General features: G+C 43.7%; 1 protein-coding gene across 1 annotated transcript in view; it reads left to right on the top strand.

The window, feature by feature from the left end:
- Positions 1-25594, top strand: part of SACS (sacsin molecular chaperone) — a 41517-nt gene that overhangs the window by 14231 nt on the left and 1692 nt on the right. Inside the window, exons 7-9 of the mRNA XM_059995685.1 lie at positions 907-2398; positions 3013-3104; positions 12237-25511. Coding sequence (XP_059851668.1) covers positions 907-2398; positions 3013-3104; positions 12237-23794 — 13142 coding nt within the window. The 3' untranslated portion in view covers positions 23795-25511. The remainder of the gene's footprint in view (positions 1-906; positions 2399-3012; positions 3105-12236; positions 25512-25594) is intronic.

Here is a 25594-nt window from a genome sequence, read left to right as displayed (position 1 = left end):
CACAAGCATGGAGCCAGCTGTACGGGAGTGAATTGTTTAGAGATTCCCCTGATGGCCAGCATCTGCTCTCACTGTGGATTTGTTCGCTATCGGAGAACGAGCACATTTATGTGGGACAGTGTTACCCGGGGTGCCGTTCTCTAATCCGAGGATCCGTGAAGTTCTTGAGTCCTGCTTTACAACCATCAGGAGCCTTCCTGACGTAGTTTCAATAGTGGGAGTGGAACAGGGAGTGTGGACGAGGGGGCCGTGGACCGGCGTTGCTGGTGGACTTGGTGGTTGGGCCGGTGGATGTAACATTTCCTACTTAAAATACCCGAGAGCTTAGGAATCGGCGGTTGTGACACCTGAGGCTGTGGTCAGTGACCATGCGTATTACAGGTGGACCTCACGGAGTTGTGTCTCGTGTGAAGGTTAGGCCCTCAAGTCACTGCCCATTTCTCACTCGCTCCAGGGCACGGTGCTTGCTGATCATCTGTGTTGTTCTTTCCCTTCCCTCTTTTCTCAGAGGATCTGTGGTTGAAGTTTTATTTTGAGCATAGGCTGCAACTCTGTTCTGTTTAATTGGGTTCACTTGGCTATGGGGAGCGTGTAAATATCCAAATTCTCTTTACGTATTTTAATTGTTTAATAAGTGTTTGACGATGTATCTTAGGTTTTCACAACAGTCATGTAAAGTCTCTCAATGCCTGGTACTTTTTGAATCAAAAGAGAAATCATTTTTTGTGCTCAAAGAATTCTATTTCCAAAGCTAGATTTAGTTTGTTTTCGATAAATCTGTGTAGAGTCACCCTGTGGCTCATGCTTCTTCGTGTGTAATATATGATAGTAACTATGTATTGTAGTTGTGCTTACAGTTGTCCTTTAAATTTCAGAGTTGATCATGACTTGAATTTTCCTTTACAGATGTTCCTTGTATCTTTAGTGGTGATCAGATTGGGATGTTAGATCCTCATCAGACACTTTTTGGTCCACATGAATCAGGCCAATGTTGGAATCTCAAAGAGGACAGCAGAGAAATTAGCGAACTTTCAGACCAGTTTGCACCATTCATTGGCATCTTTGGAAGCACCAAGGAGACGTTTATAAATGGCAGTTTTCCAGGAACATTTTTCCGTTTCCCCCTTCGGCTGCAGCCCTCTCAGCTTAGTAGTAACCTCTACAATAAGCAGAAGGTTCTCGAGTTGTTTGAGTCTTTCAGGGCAGATGCAGACACGGTGCTGCTCTTTCTGAAAAGTGTGCAGGACATCTCCTTACACGTCCGCGAGGCCGATGGAACAGAGAAGCTGGTCTTCAGAGTGACTGCTAGTGAGAGTGCAGCCCTGACACAGGAGCGGCCGGATTCTATAAAGATCCTGGGGGCCGCCATCAGTAACTATTGTGAGAAGATTCCCAGCAGCAGCATAACCTGTGTCACGTACCCTATAAATATAGTTTTAGAAGATGAGAGTGCCAGGGGTGCACAGAAAACGTCTTGGCTGGTGTGTAACAGCGTGGGTGGGCGAGGGATTAGTAGTAGGCTTGATGCGTTGGCTGATGAGTTGAAGTTCGTCCCCGTCATTGGAATAGCCATGCTGCTGTCAAGTGGAGATGAGCAGGAGGGAGGAGCAGCGTCCGAGTTCTCTGGGAAAGCCTTCTGCTTCCTTCCTTTACCGCCTGGCGAGGAAAGCAAAACCGGCCTCCCAGCTCACATCAGTGGCTTCTTTGGCCTGACGGACAATCGCAGGAGCATCAAATGGAGAGAGCTGGACCAGTGGAGGGACCCGGCCGCCTTGTGGAATGAGTTTCTCGTCCTGAACGTCGTCCCTAGAGCCTACGCCACTCTGATCTTAGACTCCATAGAACGTCTGCAGGCGGGAAGGAGCCCCGACCTGCCCCTGTCGGTGGATGTCATCTACAAGCTGTGGCCCGACGTCAAGCGGGCCACGGCGCACTGGCAGCCCGTGTTGGAGCCTCTGTTTCACGAGCTGTTCCAGCACGCAGTCCTGTATTCCCTCAGCGGCCACTGGGTCCCCTTGGAGCAGGCGTGCTTCTCGGAACTGGACGAGAGTCTGGAATGCACCAGGTCCGTGCTCAGCTATCTCCAGAGCTCAGGGAAGCAGGTCGTCAGGGTCCCGGCCCACGTGGCCACCGCCGTTCAGCTCGCCGTGTCCAGCGTGAGGCCCGTGAGGAAGGTGACGCCCGCGTGGACCCGGCAGGTGCTGCGGAAGGCAGCGCACCTGGGCGGTACCAGCGCCGCTGAGAAGCTGCATCTGCTAGAGTTCGTGCTCTCCGACCAGGCCTACGGCGAGCTGCTGGGGCTGGAGCTGCTGCCCCTACAGAACGGAAGTTTCATCCCTTTCTCCTCGTCTGTGTCTGATCAAGATGTGATCTATATAAGCTCAGAAAACTATCCCAGGTATGCGCGGACCCCACCTTCTGCCCCTGCCCGCACTTCAGTCGGCTGCTGTGAAATTCGTCAGCTGTCAGTGTGGATGTTACCTTAGGGTGACTTTTGCAGAGCTGCTTGTTAAAATAGGAAAGGATACATTTTTACATTCTAAGGTGAAAGGCATCCAGATGTTTACCAGTTAAAGAGCGGGTCCAAGCTGTTGTTTTTCTTGGAAATTCCAATAACAGAACACAGAAAAGAATGGTTATAAAGAGCTAATAGTAACTACAGTTAGTCAAAAGTGAATTATTTTGATGAAGTTAATTTAAATTAATTAAAATACCACACTAAGTAATTCTTTATAACTCAGGGTGTGTATTGAGATTTCAGAAAATAAAATGAATTTTATTCTAAGAAGTTTAGACAATTTCTGGATTTAGATATGGTCCATGATGTCCTCATGTTTTAAAGTGAAGCCTGGGTAATACTTGATCAAAAAGTGTTGCAGTGTGATTAGATGTGTGCCTTATAATTGATGTAATATAGTAATTACATTTAACTGGCTTGAAATTATATGATTGAATTTCTGTATCTTAGAATTGTTAGAAGATTAAAATTGCTGTGTTTCTTTCACTCTTTAGGTCCCTTTTCCCAGGTCTCGAAGGAAAATTTATTTTGGATAACTTGAAGCCTCACCTTCTGGCTGCTTTAAAGGAAGCTGCCCAAACCCGAGGTATTATAGCTGTTTAGTTGTTGTTGTTTTTTTAATATATGTATTGATAAAAATGACCTTTTATGTAAGTTTCCTATTAAGTTGAACCGTTACGAAATTATTAGTTATCCATTTTAGACGTTATCACTCAGCAGTTCCATGTGGTTCAACTTCACGTACTTGTTGTAGTTTAAGATGTGTCAGTGCTGGATTCTGACATCCAGAAGAATCCGAACGTGATACTGTATTTAAAAGTCTCTTGTCACGGTCTGGCGGTGTGCCTTTATGGATGTGGTCCCTGGCACGTGCGCAGTGCTTTGCAGGTTTCAGTGCTCCCCGTTTCTTTTCCATTTGTGCCCCCAGCCTCATCCCTTGTAGCCTATCCAGTGGTGAGGGCACTCTTGTGGGTTAGAGGGCGCATACGCGGAGAGAAGGTCATCAGCCTTGCTCTGTCCTCACACCACCTGCCTCCTCAGTTCTGTGTGGCTGTCCTGAGGCAGCGTTGAGGAGATGCAGGCTGACAAAATGACCTCTGCCGCAGGGCCAGGAAAGGGCACTCCTGGGGTCGTAGCGAAGGCTGGGTGTCCTTTATTGGGAATCCTTTTTGGGAAAAAAATCACCATGGTTCTGTTTAGTATTATCTTTCAACTTTTGTGAGCATCCTTTCTCTTGTAAGACTGTTGCCTGAACATTTTCAAAGTTAGATATTGGTCTGAAAAATTCTAGATTTGTCCTACTAGTTGAGGTTGTAAAGCATATTCTTTGTTATGTGTCTTTTATACTATATGCTGTTTTCTTTTCAAAGGTAATGATTGTGCATCATTCATGTAAACAGAAGGGAAAGGAGCTGGAATGGGGGAGGCGAGTTCAGGATGGAGCAGAGTGACGCTGAAGGGAGTGCGGTGTGAACCGGGAGGGTGTCCCTGGGACACTGCTGTTCCCAATATCGAGATCCCTTCCTTAACTGGGAATTGTCATCTTCAGAGTAGCCTTTTTGGGGGTCTAAACATGGATTCCTACTACTCTGCCATTCTTTGCTCCAAAGTTTTAGAAATCCTTACTTTTCAAATTCTCTATTACATTCTTACATAAAAACGTCACGTTGAAATATAATGTACGTACAGAAAAGTATACATATCTTAAATGTAGGCCTAATGAAGTCTTATAAACTGAACATGCCCAGATCAAAACCAGAAGACTGCCAACACCCAGGGACTCCTGGCTGCCTTTTCTGTGACAGTCCTGTCCACTCAAGGGTAACTGTGACCCTGACTCTTGATAGCACCGATTGATTCAGCAAGTTATTGTACTCCCTGTGGGGGGAATCGCAGTGTGCACTCTGTCCGCTGCTTTCGCTTACTCCGAGTTTGTGGGATCCGTCCAGGCTGGTGCACGCAGTTGTGGATCACCCTTTCTCATGGCTGTGCTATTTCATTGTGTGGTTTTACTTTCTTTTGAAGACAGAGTTTTTGTTAATGGCCAGTAGTTTCTGAGGTAGCTAGGGGTTTGGAAATCAGTCAGAAGTTATTCAGAATCAAATCAGGTGGAAGGGGTAGAGAACCAGCAGAATCATACTGCTTTTACTCAAATGTTCAAGTACCCTGTTGTAGCACAGAACATGGCCACAACTTGCTTCTCTGGCCTTAGATGGATGGGGTACCTATTGTAATATTTTTAGGGACAAATTAAATTTATATACTCTTAACTTTGGTAATTTGACATTGTTATAACGCTGAGTCTTCCCACTTTGTACGTCTTTTCATTTTCTCACCTACTGTGGATTCTGATTTGTTATTGTAGGATCATACCAATACCATGTTTTATCTCTGGTTCCTGGTTAATTTTTTTGACTGTTAAACTAGAAGAGATGTCTTCACTGTGTTTGTTGCCCGTAACCTGTGGCTCAGTTACCCCAGAAGTTGTCTTCGTGGTCACTTTTCCTATCTTGATTAAAGTATTGGCCTGCCACCCTTGTGATTATTTAATAATCCTGATCTCTAGCCTTTCCGGTATTTTTATCTGGCCATATGGGTGATGGGTAACTGCTTCCTGGGTATCTTCTCTATTGCTTTTATACCATTGGTTCCAGACAAAAATTTGTTTTTGATACTACTTTATTGCCATGTTTTGGGAACATGAAACATGTATAGGGACTGATGGGGACCCAATAAATGACACCTCTGCTTTCCTGAGAGCCGCGTCAGTAAAGAGATGCACAGAGAGGGATCCAGCAGGTAGACGTCGCCAGTCTCCCCTGTGTTACTGATAATCCTGGTAGTGGGGCTCCTGGCTTGCGGCGCGTGGTGGACTTGTGCTGTGACCCCTCCAGAGGCGGGTGAGCTCGCCAGGCCAGTTGCAGGGGCACTGGGAGACCTCGGGCTTCCTTCCTGGGTACGCCCTGCCCCACGAGTCTCCCTGGGCAGGGGCAGAGCCTCTTCACCCTGACTGGTTGATAAGTCATTCCTCTTTCTGGTGTGTGGGGCAGGTGGGGAACTACGAGTGGGGAGGGGAGAGGCCGAGAGTATTACGTCTGTATAGCTCCCTGCCTGTGGTAGGGAACGTCCCAGATGTCTAACAGCACTGGGTCTTTTTTGCTCTAAATAATGACTGTGTGATCGTTTTGCTGACACAAAGCACTGTGGACTTCTGTTTACCAATTATCAGTAAAATCTGATTGGCCAATTTTGAAAGTACTGCTGCATACAATTGAAGTATGAAGTTTTTTTCCTCTGCAAGGGGTATTTCTCTAATTCTGTAGCCCAAGCAAAATCTGTCTCATTGTGTGGTAGTTTTACCTTTCACTTGCTTCACATTTAAAATCCTGAGCTAAGTATTAAGTTACTACTTGTACTTTCACCGTTTACCTCTGTTGCCTCTTTCCCATTTGCAATTACACGCTTCTGTCTTTTCCGTTTGGGGGAAAACAAAACAGACCTTGACTTTGATTCGCTTTCTTGCATCCCGACATAGTCCAGCTTCTGGAAGGAGTGGCGTGTGTTTGTTGTCTGTACTTTCTCATCATCTGTTATCACAGCACATGGACATTTGCTTCTACGTCATTCCAATAAAATTGCCTGACTGAGGTCACCAGTTAATGACTTTTTAAAAATTATAAAATCTAGTGGAATGTTCTGTTCCTTTTACCTGACTTCCCTGCAGCTTTGGTATTATTGGTCACTCCCTCTTTGAACTCCCTGGCTTTGATGATACCACTCTCTCGGTGTCCTTATACTTCTTTGCCTGCTTCTGAGAATTATTTGTGAATTGCCGTTCCTCAGCTTACCCCCTAAATGGGATTAGTTCAGGAACTCCTTGCTCAGCTCTCATTTTGTTCCTCACTTTCTTCGAGTATACTCATTCACCCCCAGGCATCCACTGTCACGCATATGTGATGGTCTCCATACCTTCGGTTATCACCCCAGTCTCAAGAGGGGCAGTGTAGTGCAGTGTGGTGGTTACAAGCCTGGGCTCTGTGGCCGCACAAATCTGGGCTCAGAGTCAACTCCTCCATCGTGTGACTTTGAACAAATTACCCGACCTGTCTGAGCCTCTTTCCTCATCAGTATCGTGGCAGCACAGGAACATCCTTCCATTAAGAGTATATCAGGGAGATCAGCTCGGGGCTCTGTGACCACCTGGAGGGGCGGGACAGGGAGGGTGGGAGGGAGGGAGACGCAAGAGGGAGGAGATATGGGGATATATGTGTATGTATAGCTGATTCACTTTGTTATACAGCAGAAACGAACACACCATTGTAAAGCAATTATACTCCAATAAAGATGTAAAAAAAAGAGTATATCTGGGGCCCTCAAGATTCAATTACATGAAATGCAAGATTGCTTTCTTACAAGTGGAATGAAATGAGAAAAAGGGTTGAGTGGAAGATGGCAGGCAGTCACAACTTACCAACTGAATTTTATCCAGTTTGCATTATCGCAGCGGGGCAGCTTATTGATAACCTCAATTGTAATGTTTTAGTCGTGGTAGGCGTTTCTCTGAAGATCGGATGATGTGTACAGAACGTGTACAGTTTAACACGCTACCTGCTCATAAGAAATGGTGATGAGGTGGCAGCTGCTATCATTCTGCCCCTGGAGTTCCTTAGGAGTCTCAAGGTCGGCATTCTCCCAGCTGGGGTCCTCATCCTCTCTCTGCGTCTGTCTCTCCTTTTGCCTGGTCCTTCCTCTTGAGAAAGGCACCCGTTACCATGCCCAGGAATGAACCCCTCGCTCGCCATCCTTGTTCTCCAGTCTCCGGGGTCTGGGGATTGCATTTTCTCTGGCTGTGCTGCAGGCCCTCTGTCTCGGGGACACGCCGTCACTGTGCCCACACCCCTCGTCTCATCACCGCCTGCCCCGCTCGCAGGTTTCGAGCAGATCCTGACGCGGGACAGGCGCGGTCTTGTTCGTGTGGCCTGTGGGGCATCCCGTGGTTGGCCCCTCGGTATCCCTCTTCTGTTCTTGTCACCACAGGCGCTTGCAGGTGCACAAACTTGAGTTCCCTGCACCCTGTGAGACCAGAACCCTGTGAGATTTGTCACCGCCGTGCAGCATAGCGCCCACTTCAAGGTGGGTGCTTGGTAAATTTTTTCTTACCTGAATTAAGGTTTTCTCATACCTGTGTTTTGCACACGGTGTTCCTTTTGCTTAGACTACTGGCTCCCTCCTCCACTTGGCCCTGTGACTTTCCTTCACCTTCTAACCCTCAGCCCACGCGCCTCCTCCAAGCGGCTCCCTTTCCCACTCTCGCGTCTCCGGCCCTGCCCGGCACCGCAGGCCTGAGGGGCCGTCTCTGGTTCACGCCCGGACCCCGTCGCAGTCCATCTGCTCCCCTTTGCCTGGTCACAGGCATGTTTTCACTGTGCCAGACTACGAATCCTTGAGAGCAGGGGCCGTCTGTTACTTCTTTCGTACTCCCAGTGCCTGGGTGACAAGCTAACGCTAAGCCCCCGCGGCTGGGCCAGGTGGGATGGTGTTGCACGGACAAGGACGAAAAGGCAGACCCCCCACTGTGCCTGTGAGTCAGGATTTCCTGTGTCTTCAGTATCTCCTTTGCTCTCCACAATCCTGAGATAATCGTCACCCTCCTTTGAGGGCTGGGGACATCGAAGCCGAAAGAATTTGAAGGATTTACGTGACCTGCTAGAGCTGCAGAGTTGGAACGATGATTCTGTTTTGTTTTGTTTTTCCTATTACAGATCGAGATTATTTCTGTGTTAGGTTACCTGAGCAAATGGGTGACAGAAGTTAGAGGAGCCGGTCAATGGGTTTTGAAGGAAATAAATAGAAAAAAAGTTGAGTCAGACAAATGGTAGGAATGCCTAATAGTTTGGTTTTGGCTCGTATTGAAATACATCTTTCAATCTTAAATGTACATTCTGCTACGTTTGGAGTTTTGTTTATGTGTAAGAGTCTGCAAACTGTTATCTTAAGATACAGAACAATTCCTGTAGCCGTCACGTGAGAATTGCGACAATCTGGCCTTTTCTAAGAACGGATTTAATTGCATTCTAGCACAGCAGCTTCTCTGGGGATACTCAGGTATGATGACTAAACGTGTTCATTTGTAGCCTGATGTTTTTGTTCATTTGATTCTTTGAATCCTGGTTTTTCGCTTACCTAAGTAGCTAGAAGTTATATCAGTATTTTTTTTCTGGTGGTAATTATTAAAGGAGAGAGGAAACTATACTAGTGGAGTATATAGGTGGTTGTTACACATACCACAATAAAACCATATTCAAATGACTTGGAAACATTCATTTCATCGGACATTTAGTCTCAAATGAAAGAATTATCTTGAAATTGGTATTTTAAGCTGTGGTATTTAATGGGAAAGTGGGAGAGTGCACACACCTATTATATGATGCACGTAAATATTGAGATTAAAAAGGTCAGAGGGGGATCCTTTCTGGGATCTGTGCCGATGGAGTGAGAGGCCCTGCGTGGACTGGCCACCGAGGAGCGTGGTCCAGTGTGCCTAGTGCCCCCGGGGAACAAGCAAAGGTAGAGTGGCCGCCAGCTCCCATTAGGGACGGCCGCTGACGGTTCGCACAATGCTGAGTGTCAGTTATTGACTGTCTTTTTTTTTTAATAACAAGTTTTGACTCAACTTGTATTATTTCCCCCCAGTTCATGTTTCACTTGGAAGATCAGAGGATGTAAGATTTGCTTTACAGAAATTCTTTTTCTAGTAAACATTATTTTTTGAGTCAGTCTCTTCCTTGAAGCTGAAATAAATTTAGAAACCAAGTCATTGTTATAGTGGTAATTCATATAAATATTAACTTTGGTTTCTAGCTTGTGTTAAAAGCAGCTGATCCTTCACACCTGCCATGACTATATACTCTTATATTTTTAAGGTGTGAGCAAAGAGGAAGACAGGATCTTGATGTCAGCGGGCTGCACAGTTAGCGCCTGCCCTGGGGACTCTGGGTTGTGTCAGCCATCTCCCCACTTGTTGTCCGTCTCCTATTAGGGATGGAAACTAGGAAGCCGAAGCAGTGTCAGTGATGACTTCTGGAGAGAAGTTGGTCACGAGTGCTGTTCTGAATGACGCTCGTGCCTTCTGAGGTAGAATGAGGTTTCCGCTGGCCCCCTTGGGGTGTTAGGTGCTGCCGCCAGGCTTGCAGAGAGCCCGAGGGAGTGCTGAGCCTGCCGGCGGGCTGTCCTCGCCTTCCCTGTGTGCTCATTTTCTTTCCCTTTTTTCCTTTTCCTTTGAAGGTCTGCCTGACTGATGGCATACCATTTAATTGGCCCCTCACCTTATTTTGAAGTAGACTGTAATATCCTATTTCCATTCATGATGAAAACCTTTCTCAAAGTTAGGACTGAACATAAACACATAAATAAACAAAAAACGTAGTGCAGTCCTTGAATAGTGATTCAGCATGTCCATGTGATTGTCTTGAACCGATCTATAGGAAAGCACAAACTACCTTGAGAAGAGCTATTTCTAAACAGACACATCTGCTGAGAGTTTAGATAAGCACTTTCTGTCTCCAGGGACACCTAACAGTACTACTTAACCTCTTTTGACAGTGCTGATGATTTTAAAGGCTAGGCCACAGAAACACAAGTCATTTATTAAAACGCTGTGAAACTATTTTACTGATACTGTTGGAGATGCTTTACAATTTCAGTGACTTTCTAATCCAGGGCAGGGAGACTTCTTTCTGTGTTAACATTTATATTTTAGGGTAAAAGCTAAAGGCTTAAATACGAAATAAACAGAAATCGGGACTTCAGATTGAATTGACTTTTGTACTTAGAATTGTGTCCTACTACATTTTCTCTCTCCTTTGTTTTCCCTGCTGTTTTTTCATTTGAGCATGACTGGTGTTAATCGCATGTTACGTGTGGTGTGCGGGTTTTATTGGCATTTTATTTATACACTGATATTAGATAACTTTCCTGAAGGTAGGCATGTTTTATAAGTTCCAAAGTTCATGCAAGGATATTGGATAGGATTATCTACAAAATGCATGTCATGTGCCAATTACTAACGTAGGACACAGTGTGGTGCATATTTGATTTTTTTGTTGAGTGTTCTGATTTTTAATTTCTAACCCTTTTTTGTATCTTTGGTATTGTATCCTTGCCTTACTTGTGATTTGGAAATTCTATTATAGTTAATGCAATTCAGTAAGCATTTTTTAGAATATTAAACAAATTAATTAAAACAATTATATCTTAATGGGACTCACAGACCGAGAAGGCTATGCTAGTCAGACTATTGACAAGATTTTATGACTTCTTAAATATTACTACTTGACTTACCCTAAGTCACACAATGTAGAAACTGATAATAATCAGAATGTGGGTATTGATGTCTTCAAAAGTTGCAAAAGTATGCCCTTGCTTAAACTTCTATGGCAGTAATTTTAAATGTCTTATTGTAACATGAAAGATAATTTTCTTGGTAGAAAGTAAGGTCATCTTCCTGATGTGTGAGTCTGTGGAACAAGGGTGTCCTTCCTTGGTTAACAAATGCTGATACAGAAAAATTTCAAGGGGCTTGAGGTGTGCCCCCTTTTATAACTTGCCAAAATTAGTCTTTTAAGAGTCTAGAAATTACGTGTACCTAGGGAGAAAATGGAATATTAGTTTTCCATAAGATTGAATTTGAGATGCTTTTTATTTCTCTATATGGGCAAATAACATACCTATAGGTACCTAGTGTTATTTTAAAATTTTATTACTTCTGGTATTGCAGATAAAATACTCTGAAACACAACATGCACTTAGAAATAAAATGTTATTTTCTAGACGACTGATTAAAAGTCAGCGAAAATCTTTTTTTCCCCAGAGAAAACCTTATTAGTCTCCTAGTTTATAAAACATCTGGGAGTGGAGCTGCCTTGTTGGGGGTAACCCTGCCTTCACAGCAGGGCCCGCTTCCCCTGTTGCTTGTCCCTGAAGCACTTCTGCAAAGCCCAGATCCCAGAAGAACACACTTTACTTTGTGCTAAGTACCAAGTAAGCGCTGCCTCGGAGGGTTGTGACTGTGCTCCGTACCCGGACACGTGCACAGAGCAGTCTTAGAGCTAGAACCTCAGCCTCATCCTTTCTCCAGATGAGAGACTTCCAGTCCCAGAGAGGCTGTGGTGGAGAGGAAACTGGTGGAGAGGAAACTCCAGCGTCCTGGCGGCCTCAGCTCCTGGCAGCCTTGGTCAGCTGGGACAGGGTGCTAGCCCCCGTGCGCTCACTTGGGCCTTGCTTTATCCTGTGGCCACCCGGCTCCTGGAAACCGGGCCTCCTTATAAATTACCTACCCTTAAATAAAAGGGTATTTATTTAAACTTTTCTTTGGTGCTTTTATTTGTGAACAAATCACCACTAAAAATTATCTTCCATGTTGATTCTATTTGTAGGGCATTATAGGATAATTTTTAAAACACATCTAAATGCATTTTAGATATTTATTTAAAATAAGCACTTTCTCCAGAGAGAACTATCACTCCCACAAGCTATTATAAATACGGATTTATGTGTGATCAGCCCAGTTATGCCCTATTTTTGCGTTTTCACAGTGTACTTAAAACTCTCAGAATGACTTTCTAGTACTGTTTAATCTGTCTAATCTATGAGAATAGAAAGTTAAATACGTTACAGTAGAATTGTATGTATTCATAACATTTCTTTATGTGATTCACAGGAAGACCGTGTACCCAGCTACAGCTTCTAAACCCAGAACGTTTTGCACGTCTTATCAAAGAAGTAGTGAACACATTCTGGCCTGGCAGGGAGTTGATTGTTCAGTGGTATCCATGTGATGAAGACAAAAAGCACCCGTCTATTTCGTGGCTTAAAATGGTGTGGAAGAATCTCTATATACATTTTACAGAGGATTTGACTTTATTTGATGAGATGCCACTAATCCCTAGAACCGCACTAGAAGAAGGTCAGACGTGTGTGGAACTCATCAGACTCAGGATCCCCTCATTAGTCATTTTAGATGATGAATCTGAAGCACAGCTCCCAGAATTTTTAGCTGACGTTGTACAAAAGCTTGGAGGGATTGTCCTTAAGCAATTAGATGCCTCCATACAACATCCACTTATTAAAAAATACATTCATTCGCCATCCCCAAGTGCTGTTCTGCAGATGATGGAGAAGATGCCTCTGCAGAAGCTGTGCAACCAGGTTGCGTCGCTCCTTCCAACGCACAAAGATGCCCTAAGGAAGTTCTTAGCTAACTTAACTGATAGCAGTGAAAAGGAGAAAAGAGTAATTCAGGAACTGACAATATTCAAGCGCATTAACTATTCATCCAGTCAGGGGATCTCCTCCTACACCAAGCTGAAGGGCTGCAGGGTCCTGCACCACACATCCAGGCTCCCGGCTGGCCTGCGGCTCTCCATCTCAGTCGTGGACAGCAGTGACGAGGCCACCATCCGCCTGGCAAACCTGCTCAAGGTGGAGAAGGTAAAGACCACCAGCTGCCTAAAGCTTATCTTAAAAGACATCGAAAATGCATTTTATTCACACGAGGAGATGACACACCTTATGCTGTGGGTCCTCGAGAATCTATCCTCTCTTAAAAATGAGAATCCAAATGTGCTTGATTGGCTAATGCCATTAAAATTCATTCAGATCTCACAGGAGCGGCTGGTGTCGGCCAGTGAGCTCTTTGACCCTGATGTGGAAGTGTTAAAGGACCTCTTCTATGATGAAGAGGAAACTTGTTTCCCACCCTCAGCTTTTACCTCACCAGATATTCTTCACTCTTTAAGACAGATTGGTTTAAAAAACGAAGCCAGTCTCAAAGAGAAAGATGTTGTGCAAGTGGCTAAAAAAATTGAAGCTCTACAGGCCAGCTCTTGTCCAAATCAGGAAATGCTCCTGAAGAAAGCCAGAACGCTCTTACTGGTCTTAAATAAGAACCACGCCCTGCTGCAGTCACCTGAAGGGAAGATGGCCCTGAAGAAAATAAAATGGGCTCCAGCTTGCAAGCAAAGGCCTCCAAACTACCCAGGATCCTTAGTCTGGAAAGGGGATCTCTGGGATCTCTGTGCCCCCGCGGACATGTGCGACGCGGCCCATGCCATTCTGGTCGGCTCATCACTTCCTCTTGTTGAGAGTGTCCACGTGAACTTGGAAGAAGCTTTAGGTATCTTCACAAAACCTGATATCAATGCTGTCTTAAAGCACTTTAAAATTGTTGTCGATTGGTATACTTCGAACACCTTTAGTGATGAAGACTACTATCAGTTCCAGCACATTTTGCTCGAAATTTATGGATTCATGCATGATCATTTAAATGAAGGGAAGGATGCTTTTAGAGCCTTAAAATTTCCATGGGTTTGGACTGGCAAAAAGTTCTGTCCTCTCGCCCAAGCTGTGATAAAACCGTTTTATGATCTTGACCTTCAGCCTTATTTGCACAGTGTGCCTAAGACCATGGCAAAGTTCCACCAGCTGTTCAAGGCCTGCGGTTCAGTAGAGGAGCTGACGCCAGATCACATTTCCATGGTCATTCAGAAGGTGTACCTCAAAAGCGGCCAAGACCTCAGTGACCAAGAAAGCAAACAGAATCTTCATCTTATGTTGAATATCATCCGATGGCTTTATAGCAATCAGATTCCAGCAAGCCTCAACACACCAGTTCCTATACATCATAGCAGAGATCCTTCCAAGCTCATCATGAAGCCAATTCATGAATGCTGTTACTGTGACATCAAAGTTGATGACCTTAATGACTTACTGGAAGATGCCGTGGAACCAATCATTTTGGTGCATGAGGACATACCCATGAAAACTGCAGAGTGGCTGAAAGTCCCATGCCTCAGTACAAGACTGATCAACCCTGAAAACATGGGCTTCGAGCAGTCAGGACAAAGAGAACCACTGACTGTAAGAATTAAAAATATTCTGGAAGAATATCCTTCAGTGTCAGATATCTTTAAAGAACTTCTTCAAAATGCTGACGACGCAAATGCAACAGAATGCAGCTTCATGATTGACATGAGAAGAAACATGGACATTCGAGAGAATCTCCTGGACCCGGGGATGGCAGCGTGTCATGGGCCGGCTCTGTGGTCGTTCAACAACTCTCAATTCTCAGATTCGGACTTTGTGAACATAACAAGGCTAGGGGAATCTTTAAAGAGGGCAGAAGTTGACAAAGTTGGGAAATTTGGTCTTGGGTTTAATTCTGTGTACCACATCACCGACATTCCCATCATCATGAGTCGAGAATTCATGATAATGTTTGATCCCAACATAAACCACATCAGTAAACACATTAAAGACAGATCTAATCCCGGGATCAAAATTAATTGGAGTAAACAGCAGAAAAGACTTAGGAAATTTCCTAATCAGTTCAAACCATTCATGGACGTATTTGGCTGTCAGTTACCTCTGACCGTGGAAGCACCTTACAGCTATAGTGGGACTCTGTTCCGACTGTCCTTTAGAACTCAGCAGGAAGCCAAAGTGAGTGAAGTTAGCAGTACCTGCTACAACACAGCAGATATTTACTCTCTTGTGGATGAATTCAGTCTCTGTGGACACAGGCTTATCATTTTCACTCAGAGTGTAACCTCAATGTATCTGAAGTACTTGAAAATTGAGGAAACCAATCCCAGCTTAGCTCAAGATACAATCATAATTAAAAAAAAATTGTGCTCTTCCAAAGCATTGATTGCACCTGTCATCAGTGTTTTAAAAGAAGCTGCTAAGCTCATGAAGACTTGCGACAGCAGTAACAAGAAGCTCCCCGCTGATGCACCCAAGTCCGCTTGCATCCTTCAGATCACAGTGGAGGAATTTCACCACGTGTTCAGAAGGATTGCTGATTTACAGTCGCCACTTTTTAGAGGTCCAGATGATGACCCAGCTGCTCTCTTTGAAATGGCTAAGTCCGGCCAATCCAAAAAGTCATCGGATGAGTTACCACAAAAAACAATGGAGTGTACCGTGTGGCTTATCTGTACCTGCATGGATACAGGAGAGGCTCTCAAGTTTTCCCTGAGTGAGAGCGGGAGAAGGCTGGGAGTGGTTCCTTGTGGGGCTGTGGGAGTTTTTCTGGCTGAGATCCAGGACGGGAAGTGGGCTGTGAGACCACAGGCTGGGGAGGTGTTCTGCTATTTGCCCCTACGAATCAAAACAGGATTGCCGGTTCACATCAACGGGTGCTTTGCTGTTACTTCAAACAGGAAAGAGATCTGGAAGACAGACACAAAAGGACGCTGGAACACCACCTTCATGAGACATGTGGTTGTGAAAGCTTACCTAGAGGCACTCAGCATCCTGCGTGACCTGGCCATGAGTGGGGAGCTGATGGACTATACTTACCATGCAGTGTGGCCTGACCCTGATCTGGTTCATGATGACTTCTCTGTAATTTGTCAAGGGTTTTATGAAGATATAGCTCATGGGAAAGGGAAGGAATTGACAAGAGTCTTCTCTGATGGATCCACATGGGTTTCCATGAAGAATGTGAGATTTCTAGATGACTGTATACTTAAGAGAAGAGATGTTGGTCCAGCAGCCTTCAAGATATTTTTGAAATACCTCAAGAAGACTGGGTCGAAAAACCTCTGTGCTGTTGAACTTCCTTCTTCAGTAAAATTAGGATTTGAAGAAGCTGGCTGCAAACAGATACTGCTTGAAAATACATTTTCAGAGAAACAGTTTTTTTCAGAAGTGTTTTTTCCAAATATTCAAGAAATTGAAGCAGAACTCAGAGATCCTTTAATGAATTTTGTTCTGAATGAGAAAGTTGATGAGTTCTCAGGAATTCTTCGTGTTACTCCATGTATCCCTTGCTCGCTGGAGGGGCATCCTCTGGTTTTACCATCAAGATTAATCCACCCTGAAGGACGGGTTGCAAAGTTATTTGATACTAAAGACGGACGATTTCCTTACGGCTCTACTCAGGACTACCTAAATCCTATTATTCTGATTAAACTCGTCCAGTTAGGTATGGCAAAAGATGATATTTTATGGGATGACATGCTAGAACGTGCCGAGTCAGTAGCTGAAATTAATAAAAGTGATCACGGTGCTGCTTGTCTAAGAAGTAGCATCCTGTTAAGTCTTATTGATGAAAAACTAAAAATAAGGGATCCTAGAGCAAAGGATTTTGCTGCAAAATATCAAACCATCCCCTTCCTCCCATTTCTCACAAAACCAGCAGGTTTTTCTTTGGACTGGAAAGGTAACAGTTTTAAGCCTGAAACCATGTTTGCAGCAACCGACCTTTATACAGCTGAGCATCAGGATATAGTTTGTCTTTTGCAGCCAGTTCTAAACGAAAATTCACATTCCTTCAGAGGCTGCGGTTCAGTGCCACTGGCTGTTAAAGAGTTTTTGGGGTTACTGCGGAAGCCCACAGTTGACCTGGTCATAAACCAATTGAGAGAAGTTGCAAAATCAGTTGATGATGGAATCACATTGTACCAGGAGAACATCACCAATGCTTGCTACAAATACCTTCATGAATCAATGATGCAAAGTGACATCACTAAGATATCAATTATTGAAAAGTTAAAAACGTTTAGCTTCATTCTAGTTGAGAGTGCATACGTTGACTCAGAAAAAATTGCTTTTCATTTGAATTTTGAAGCAGCCCCATACCTTTATCAGTTGCCTAATAAATATAAAAATAGTTTCCGTGAACTTTTTGAAAGTGTGGGTGTGAGGCAGTCTTTTACTGTTGAAGATTTTGCCCTTGTTTTGGAATCTATTGCTCAAGAAAAAGAAACAAAACAAATAACAGAAGAGAATTTTCAGCTTTGCCGGCGAATAATCAGTGAAGGAATATGGAGTCTCATTAGAGAAAAGAAACAAGAATTTTGTGAGAAAAATTATGGCCAAATATTATTGCCAGATACTAATCTTAAGCTTCTCCCTGCAAAATCTTTATGCTACAATGATTGTCCCTGGATAAAAGTAAAGGATAGCACTGTAAAATACTGTCATGCAGATATACCGAGGGAAGTGGCTGTGAAACTAGGAGCAGTACCAAAGCGGCATAAAGCCTTAGAAAGGTATGCGTCCAACATCTGCTTTACAACACTGGGCACTGAATTTGGACAGAAGGAAAAACTGACCAGCAGAATTAAGAGTATCCTTAATGCCTATCCTTCAGAAAAGGAAATGCTGAAAGAACTTCTTCAGAATGCTGATGATGCAAAGGCTACAGAAATCTGTTTTGTGTTTGACCCTCGACAGCATCCAGTTGATAGGATATTTGACGACAAGTGGGCCCCCTTGCAGGGGCCAGCACTGTGTGTGTACAACAACCAGCCTTTCACAGAAGACGATGTCAGAGGGATTCAGAACCTCGGGAAAGGCACCAAGGAAGGAAATCCGTGTAAAACTGGACAATACGGAATAGGATTCAATTCTGTGTATCACATTACAGACTGCCCTTCTTTTATTTCCGGCAATGACATCCTGTGTATTTTTGATCCTCATGCCAGATACGCACCAGGAGCCACATCTGTTAGTCCTGGACGCATGTTTAGAGATTTGGATGCAGATTTTAGGACACAGTTCTCAGATGTTCTGGATCTTTATCTGGGAACCCACTTTAAACTGGATAATTGCACAATGTTTCGATTTCCTCTTCGTAATGCAGAAATGGCAAAAGTTTCAGAAATTTCTTCAGTTCCATCATCAGACAGAATGGTCCAGAATCTTTTGGACAAACTGCGGTCAGATGGGGCTGAACTTTTAATGTTTCTTAATCACATGGAAAAAATTTCTATTTGTGAAATAGATAAAGCTACGGGAGCCCTAAACGTGCTGTATTCTGTGAAGGGCAACATCACCGATGGAGACAGGCTGAAAAGGAAGCAGTTTCATGCATTTGTGATTGACAGTGTCACTAAAAAGAGGCCGCTCAAGGACATACCAGTTCAGCAGATCACCTACACTATGGATACGGAGGACTCTGAGGGAAACCTTACCACCTGGCTAATTTGTAATAGATCAGGTTTTTCAAGTATGGAGAAAGTATCTAAGAGCGTTATATCAGCTCACAAGAACCAAGATATCACTCTCTTCCCACGTGGTGGGGTAGCTGCCTGCATCACCCACAACTACAAAAAGCCCCACAGGGCCTTCTGCTTTCTGCCCCTCTCTTTAGAGACGGGGTTACCGTTTCATGTGAATGGCCACTTTGCTCTCGATTCAGCCAGGAGGAACCTGTGGCGGGATGACAATGGGGTGGGTGTTCGGAGTGACTGGAACAACAGCTTAATGACGGCCCTGATCGCTCCCGCGTACGTCGAGTTATTAATCCAGTTAAAAAAGCGCTATTTCCCTGGTTCTGACCCGACGTTATCGGTCTTACAGAACACGCCTATTCATGTTGTAAAGGACACCTTAAAGAAGTTTTTGTCATTCTTCCCAGTCAACAGGCTTGATCTACAGCCAGATTTATACTGTCTGGTGAAAGCACTTTACAGCTGCATCTACGAGGACATGAAGCGCCTTTTACCCGTTGTGCGGGCTCCGAACATTGATGGCTCCGACCTGCACTCTGCAGTTATAATCACCTGGATTAATATGTCGACTTCAAATAAAACTAGACCATTTTTTGACAATTTGCTGCAGGATGAATTACACCACCTTAAAAATGCAGACTATAACATCACCACACGCAAAACAGTGGCAGAGAATGTCTATAGGCTGAAACACCTGCTTTTGGAAATTGGCTTCAACTTGGTTTATAACTGTGATGAAACTGCTAATCTGTACCACTGTCTGATAGACGCCGATATTCCTGTTAGTTATGTCACCCCTGCTGACGTGCGATCTTTTTTAATGACGTTTTCCTCTCCCGATACTAATTGCCATATTGGGAAGCTGCCTTGTCGTCTCCAGCAGACTAACCTGAAACTTTTTCACAGTTTAAAACTCTTAGTTGATTACTGTTTTAAGGATGCAGAAGAAAACGGGATTGAAGTGGAGGGACTGCCCCTTCTCATTACATTAGACAGTGTTTTGCAAACTTTTGATGCAAAACGACCCAAGTTTCTAACAACATACCATGAATTGATTCCATCCCGCAAAGACTTGTTCATGAATACATTGTACCTGAAGTACAGTAATATTTTACTGAACTGTAAAGTTGCAAAAGTGTTTGACATTTCCAGCTTTGCTGACTTGTTATCCTCTGTGTTGCCCCGTGAATATAAGACCAAAAGTTGCACAAAGTGGAAAGACAGTTTTACAAGTGAGTCTTGGCTTAAGAGCGCATGGCATTTTATCAGCGAATCCGTAAATGTGAAAGAGGATCAAGAAGAGACAAAAGCAACCTTTGACACTGTTGTTGACACCCTAAAAGACTGGGCATTGCTCCCTGGAACAAAGTTTACTGTGTCAGCCAATCAGCTTGTAGTTCCCGAAGGTGATGTTCTGCTTCCTCTAAGTCTCATGCACATTGCAGTCTTTCCAAATGGCCAGAGTGATAAGGTTTTTCATGCTCTCATGAAAGCTGGCTGTATTCAGCTTGCTTTGAACAAAATCTGCTCCAAAGACAGTGCATTTGTTCCTCTGCTGTCATGTTACACAGCAAACATAGAGAGCCCCACAAGCATTTTGAAGGCTGTGCATTATATGGTCCAAACCTCAACTTTTAGAACTGAAAAATTAGTGGAAAGTGACTTTGAAGCACTTTTGATGTATTTCAACTGCAATTTGAATCACTTGATGTCCCAAGATGACGTAAAAATTTTAAAGTCACTCCCATGCTACAAATCCATCAGTGGTCGCTATATGAGCATTGCGAAATTTGGAACATGCTATGTGCTTACAAAAAGTATTCCTTCCGCTGAAGTGGAAAAATGGACACAATCATCGTCCTCTGCATTTCTTGAAGAAAAAATACACTTAAAAGAACTATATGAGGTGCTAGGTTGTGTGCCTGTAGATGATCTTGAGGTCTATTTGAAACACCTCTTACCAAAAATCGAAAATCTCTCTTATGATGCAAAATTAGAGCATTTGATCTATCTTAAGAATAGACTCTCAAGTATTGAAGAATTGTCAGAGATCAAGGAACAACTTTTCGAAAAACTGGAAAGTTTATTGATAATCCATGACACTAACAGTCGACTAAAGCAAGCCAAACATTTCTATGATAGAACTGTGAGAGTTTTTGAAGTTATGCTTCCCGAAAAATTGTTTATTCCTAAGGACTTCTTTAAAAAATTGGAACAACTTATAAAACCCAAAAATCAAGTTGCATTTATGACATCCTGGGTAGAATTCTTAAGAAATATCGGACTAAAACACATCCTTTCTCAGCAGCAGTTGTTACAGTTTGCTAAGGAGATCAGTGTGAGGGCTAATACAGAAAACTGGTCTAAAGAAACACTGCAAAATACAGTCGATATCCTTCTCCACCATATATTCCAAGAACGAATGGATTTGTTATCTGGAAATTTTTTGAAAGAACTGTCTTTAATACCATTCTTATGTCCCGAGCGGGCCCCTGCCGAATTCATTCGATTTCATCCTCAGTATCAAGAGGTAAACGGAACGCTTCCTCTTATAAAGTTCAACGGAGCACAGGTGAATCCAAAATTCAAGCAGTGTGACGTGCTCCAGCTGTTATGGACGTCATGCCCTATTCTTCCAGAGAAAGCCACCCCCTTGAGCATCAAAGAACAAGAAGGGAGTGACCTTGGTCCACAAGAACAGCTGGAGCAGGTTTTAAGTATGCTGAATGTGAACCTGGACCCCCCTCTGGATAAGGTCATCAATAACTGCAGGAACATATGCAACATCACAACTCTGGATGAAGACATGGTCAAGACTAGGGCAAAGGTCTTAAGGAGCATATACGAGTTTCTCAGCGCAGAGAAAAGGGAGTTCCGTTTTCAGCTGCGGGGCGTTGCTTTTGTGATGGTGGAAGATGGCTGGAAGCTTCTGAAGCCGGAGGAGGTGGTGATCAATCTTGAGTACGAGTCTGATTTTAAACCGTATCTATACAAGCTGCCTTTAGAACTGGGCACCTTCCACCAGCTGTTCAAACACTTAGGCACTGAAGATATCATTTCAACCAAGCAGTATGTTGAAGTGCTGAGCCGCATATTCAAAAATTCTGAAGGAAAACAGTTAGATCCTAATGAAATGCGCACCGTTAAGAGAGTCGTTTCTGGCTTGTTCAAGAGTCTACAGAATGACTCGGTGAAGGTGCGGGGCGATCTCGAGAACATCCGGGACCTTGCACTCTACCTGCCAAGCCAGGATGGGAGGCTGGTGAAGTCCAACATCCTGGTGTTTGATGACGCCCCGCATTACAAGAGCAGGATCCAGGGCAATATCGGTGTGCAGATGCTGGTGGATCTCAGCCAGTGCTACTTGGGGAAAGACCACGGGTTCCACACTAAGCTGACTATGCTCTTTCCTCAGAAACTCAGACCTCGTCTGCTGAGCAGCATCCTCGAGGAGCAGTTGGATGAGGAGACTCCCAGGGTCTGCCAGTTTGGAGCGCTGTGCTCTCTTCAGGGCAGGCTGCAGTTACTCCTGTCCTCTGAACAGTTCATCACAGGCCTGATCAGAATCATGAAGCATGAAAACGATAACGCTTTTCTGGCCAACGAGGAGAAAGCCGTGCGACTCTGCAAAGCTCTAAGAGAAGGCTTGAAAGTGTCCTGTTTCGAGAAGCTTCAGACAACATTAAGAGTTAAAGGTTTCAATCCTATTCCTCAGAGCAGAAGTGAAACTTTTGCTTTCCTGAAGAGGTTTGGGAATGCAGTCATCCTGCTCTACATACAGCATTCAGACAGTAAAGACATTAACTTCCTGTTAGCCTTGGCAATGACGCTTAAATCAGCGACCGACAATTTGATTTCCGACACTTCATATCTAATTGCTATGCTAGGATGCAATGATATTTACAGGATCAGTGAGAAACTCGACAGTTTAGGAGTGAAATACGACTCTTCAGAACCATCGAAACTTGAACTTCCAATGCCCGGCACTCCGATACCTGCTGAGATTCATTACACTCTGCTTATGGACCCAATGAATGTCTTTTATCCCGGGGAATACGTCGGGTACCTCGTTGATGCTGAAGGTGGGGAGATCTATGGGTCGTACCAGCCGACATATACATACGCCATTATTGTACAGGAAGTTGAAAGAGAAGATGCTGACAACTCTAGTTTTCTAGGAAAGATATATCAGATTGATATTGGTTATAGTGAATATAAGATAGTTAGCTCTCTTGATCTGTATAAGTTTTCAAGGCCAGAGGAAAGCTCTCAGAGCAGAGACAGTGCCCCTTCCACACCCACCAGCCCTACAGAGTTCCTGGCCCCTGGTCTACGAAGCATCCCTCCTCTTTTCTTTGGTAGGGAGAGCCACAAGACCTCATCTTCGAAGCATCATTCCCCCAAGAAGCTTATGGTGAATTCTTTACCAGAAATTTTAAAAGAAGTGACATCAGTGGTGGAGCAAGCTTGGAAGCTTCCAGAATCTGAAAGAAAAAAGATTATTAGGCGGTTGTATTTGAAGTGGCACCCTGACAAAAACCCAGAGAATCATGACATTGCTAATGAAGTTTTTAAACATCTGCAGAATGAAATTAACAGATTAGAGAAACAGGCTTTTCTAGATCAAAATGCAGACAGAGCCTCGAGGCGAACGTTTTCAACCTCAGCATCCCGATTTCAGTCAGAGAAGTACTCATTTCAGAGATTCTACACTTCATGGAATCAAGAAGCAACGAGCCATAAATCTGAAAGGCAACAACAAAATAAGGAAAAATGCCCACCTTCAGCCGGACAGACTTACTCTCCGAGGTTCTTTGTTCCCCCCACCTTCAAGTCAGTCGGTAACCCAGTCGAAGCACGCAGATGGCTACGACAAGCCAGAGCCAATTTCTCAGCCGCCAGGAATGACCTCCACAAAAACGCCAACGAATGGGTGTGCTTCAAATGTTTCCTCTCTACCAAGCTGGCTCTGATCGCCGCCGACTATGCTGTGCGGGGCAAGTCCGACAAAGACGTGAAGCCGACTGCACTCGCGCAGAAAATAGAGGAATACAGTGAGCATCTGGAAGGCCTGACGAATGACGTCCACACCTTGGAAGCTTACGGTGTAGACAGTTTAAAAACAAGGTACCCCGATCTGCTGCCTTTCCCACAGATCCCGAACGACAGGTTCACTTCTGAGGTTGCCATGAGAGTGATGGAATGTACTGCCTGTATCATCATAAAACTTGAAAATTTTATACAACAGAAAGTGTGAACGCATTTAAAGAAAAAGCAGAGCTAGGTCTCGGATGTGTTGTAGCACAAGTATGAATTGCTGTCCTTAAGCTTCCTTGCCAGTTATTTAGGAATTGCGAAGCACACTGCAGACTGTTTGGGGAGAATTTTGGAGTTGTTATTAACATGAATTTCAACAGAAGACGTTAACTGGATCTAAGAACTATTTTGAGGCTGGTGGTGAACTGTGGAATTGCTGGAGGCAGCTGGCCGGCTGCGGTGGCGGCTTGTTGGACTGCACTTTATACAACCAAAGCTCAGCAGTTTGTTAGATAAGAGTCTCTCTGTCTCTGGTTAGGGTGAAGTTAGTTTTATGTCTTCCATGTAGTATTTTTTGAAGGAGCTAATGAAACACTGGACATATCATTGGTTTAAACAAATAAGGGGAATTAAGTCTTTGGAGCTTATTATCTCTTTACGTGGATCCTCTTGGGTGTGTTATTTTCTTATCAGCTGGATCCGATCATGAATTTTTTGCAGTTTTACCTATTGGACCCTCAGTACATGTATAACATGGTACAGTACTTTACTCCTGAATATTACTTGATTGAGACTCTGCAGACGGTACTGCTGGGACGCACTGAGTACACTTTACATCCTTGTTCTGGATGTCCTCCCGCCCTGGGTTTACAGGCTTCCTGGTTCGTGAAGGTAGCACGTGGGAGACCCCAGTGGTGGCCGTTCTGGCCTCTGGATGTGAATACTGCTTCCAAGAACCGCCTGCCAAAGCGACATCTGTCACCTGTTAGAACATTTGCTTTATGTTTGTTTGTACATATTTTCCATGAACGTCATAATTTATATAGTGTGGCTGAACAGGATGTGACCTTTCGTTGTCTAAAGGTGCTGCAGTAAACATTTTTTGTCCTTCAACATGGCACTTAGTGGAGTTTTTTGGATTTCACTTTGAAGGCATTAAAAAATTGTAAAATCATGTGACAATATCTAATAAGTTATAAAATAGGGATTATCAGCTTGTGTTTTCCCCATGAACGATTCAGAACGGACATTTAATTTTTATCATGTTTGAATGTCCTACGAACATACTTCTTTTGCAGAATGTAAAAGAAAGGTGATGATAATTAGTTTCTATAAGTGTGCTGGCTGTAAATGATGCTAAATATAATATTTTATGCATTAAGGGCTTATGGAACATATTAAAACTTTTTTACTTTTATTGGTAATAAGGAATGTTTGCGCCTCCACTATTGTATTGCTTCTGGATGTGAAGCCATGTGATCATTTCTGCTATTATATTAAGTGCCACAATTTTAATAAAGCAAATGTACATATGAAATCATTGTAGCTGGTATTTCCTGAGAAACAGTTCCTTGAAAATCAAACCTAATATCTTCCTATATGAAGTTCTGACCTGTGTGTATTTGTGTGTTTATTGGAAATACTAGGATAGAACTTTCCTATATATTTTATAGTGGAATTTTAATAGGTTCCTTTTCTTATGATTGAATATAAAGTACCTGACATATACTAGGTTTATTAGGTGCTCACTGATTTTGTTAAGAGTTGATTTTATTTCGCCTTTCTAGGGAATAAAATTAGTTGACATATGTGGTATACATATGTATTTGGAAATACGTTAAATATGGTTCTTCTCTAGGTAGAGGCTGGATTGATGCCGACCTTACCTCAGGGGAGGGCTGTGTGCCTGGGGCCAATTCACACTTGAGCCCTAACAGGTAGGACATGTTCGTCTTTACACCTCAGGCACAAGTCTTCTAAATCCGGCAGACCAGGCTTGGAATTCTCTGTTCCAGGGCGA

The sequence above is a fragment of the Delphinus delphis genome, chromosome 18, assembly GCF_949987515.2.
Source record: "Delphinus delphis chromosome 18, mDelDel1.2, whole genome shotgun sequence".
In the NCBI taxonomy this organism is placed as follows: Eukaryota; Metazoa; Chordata; class Mammalia; order Artiodactyla; family Delphinidae; genus Delphinus; species Delphinus delphis.
Note: the sequence above shows the minus strand (reverse complement) of the source record. Positions and strands in the feature narration are given on the sequence as shown.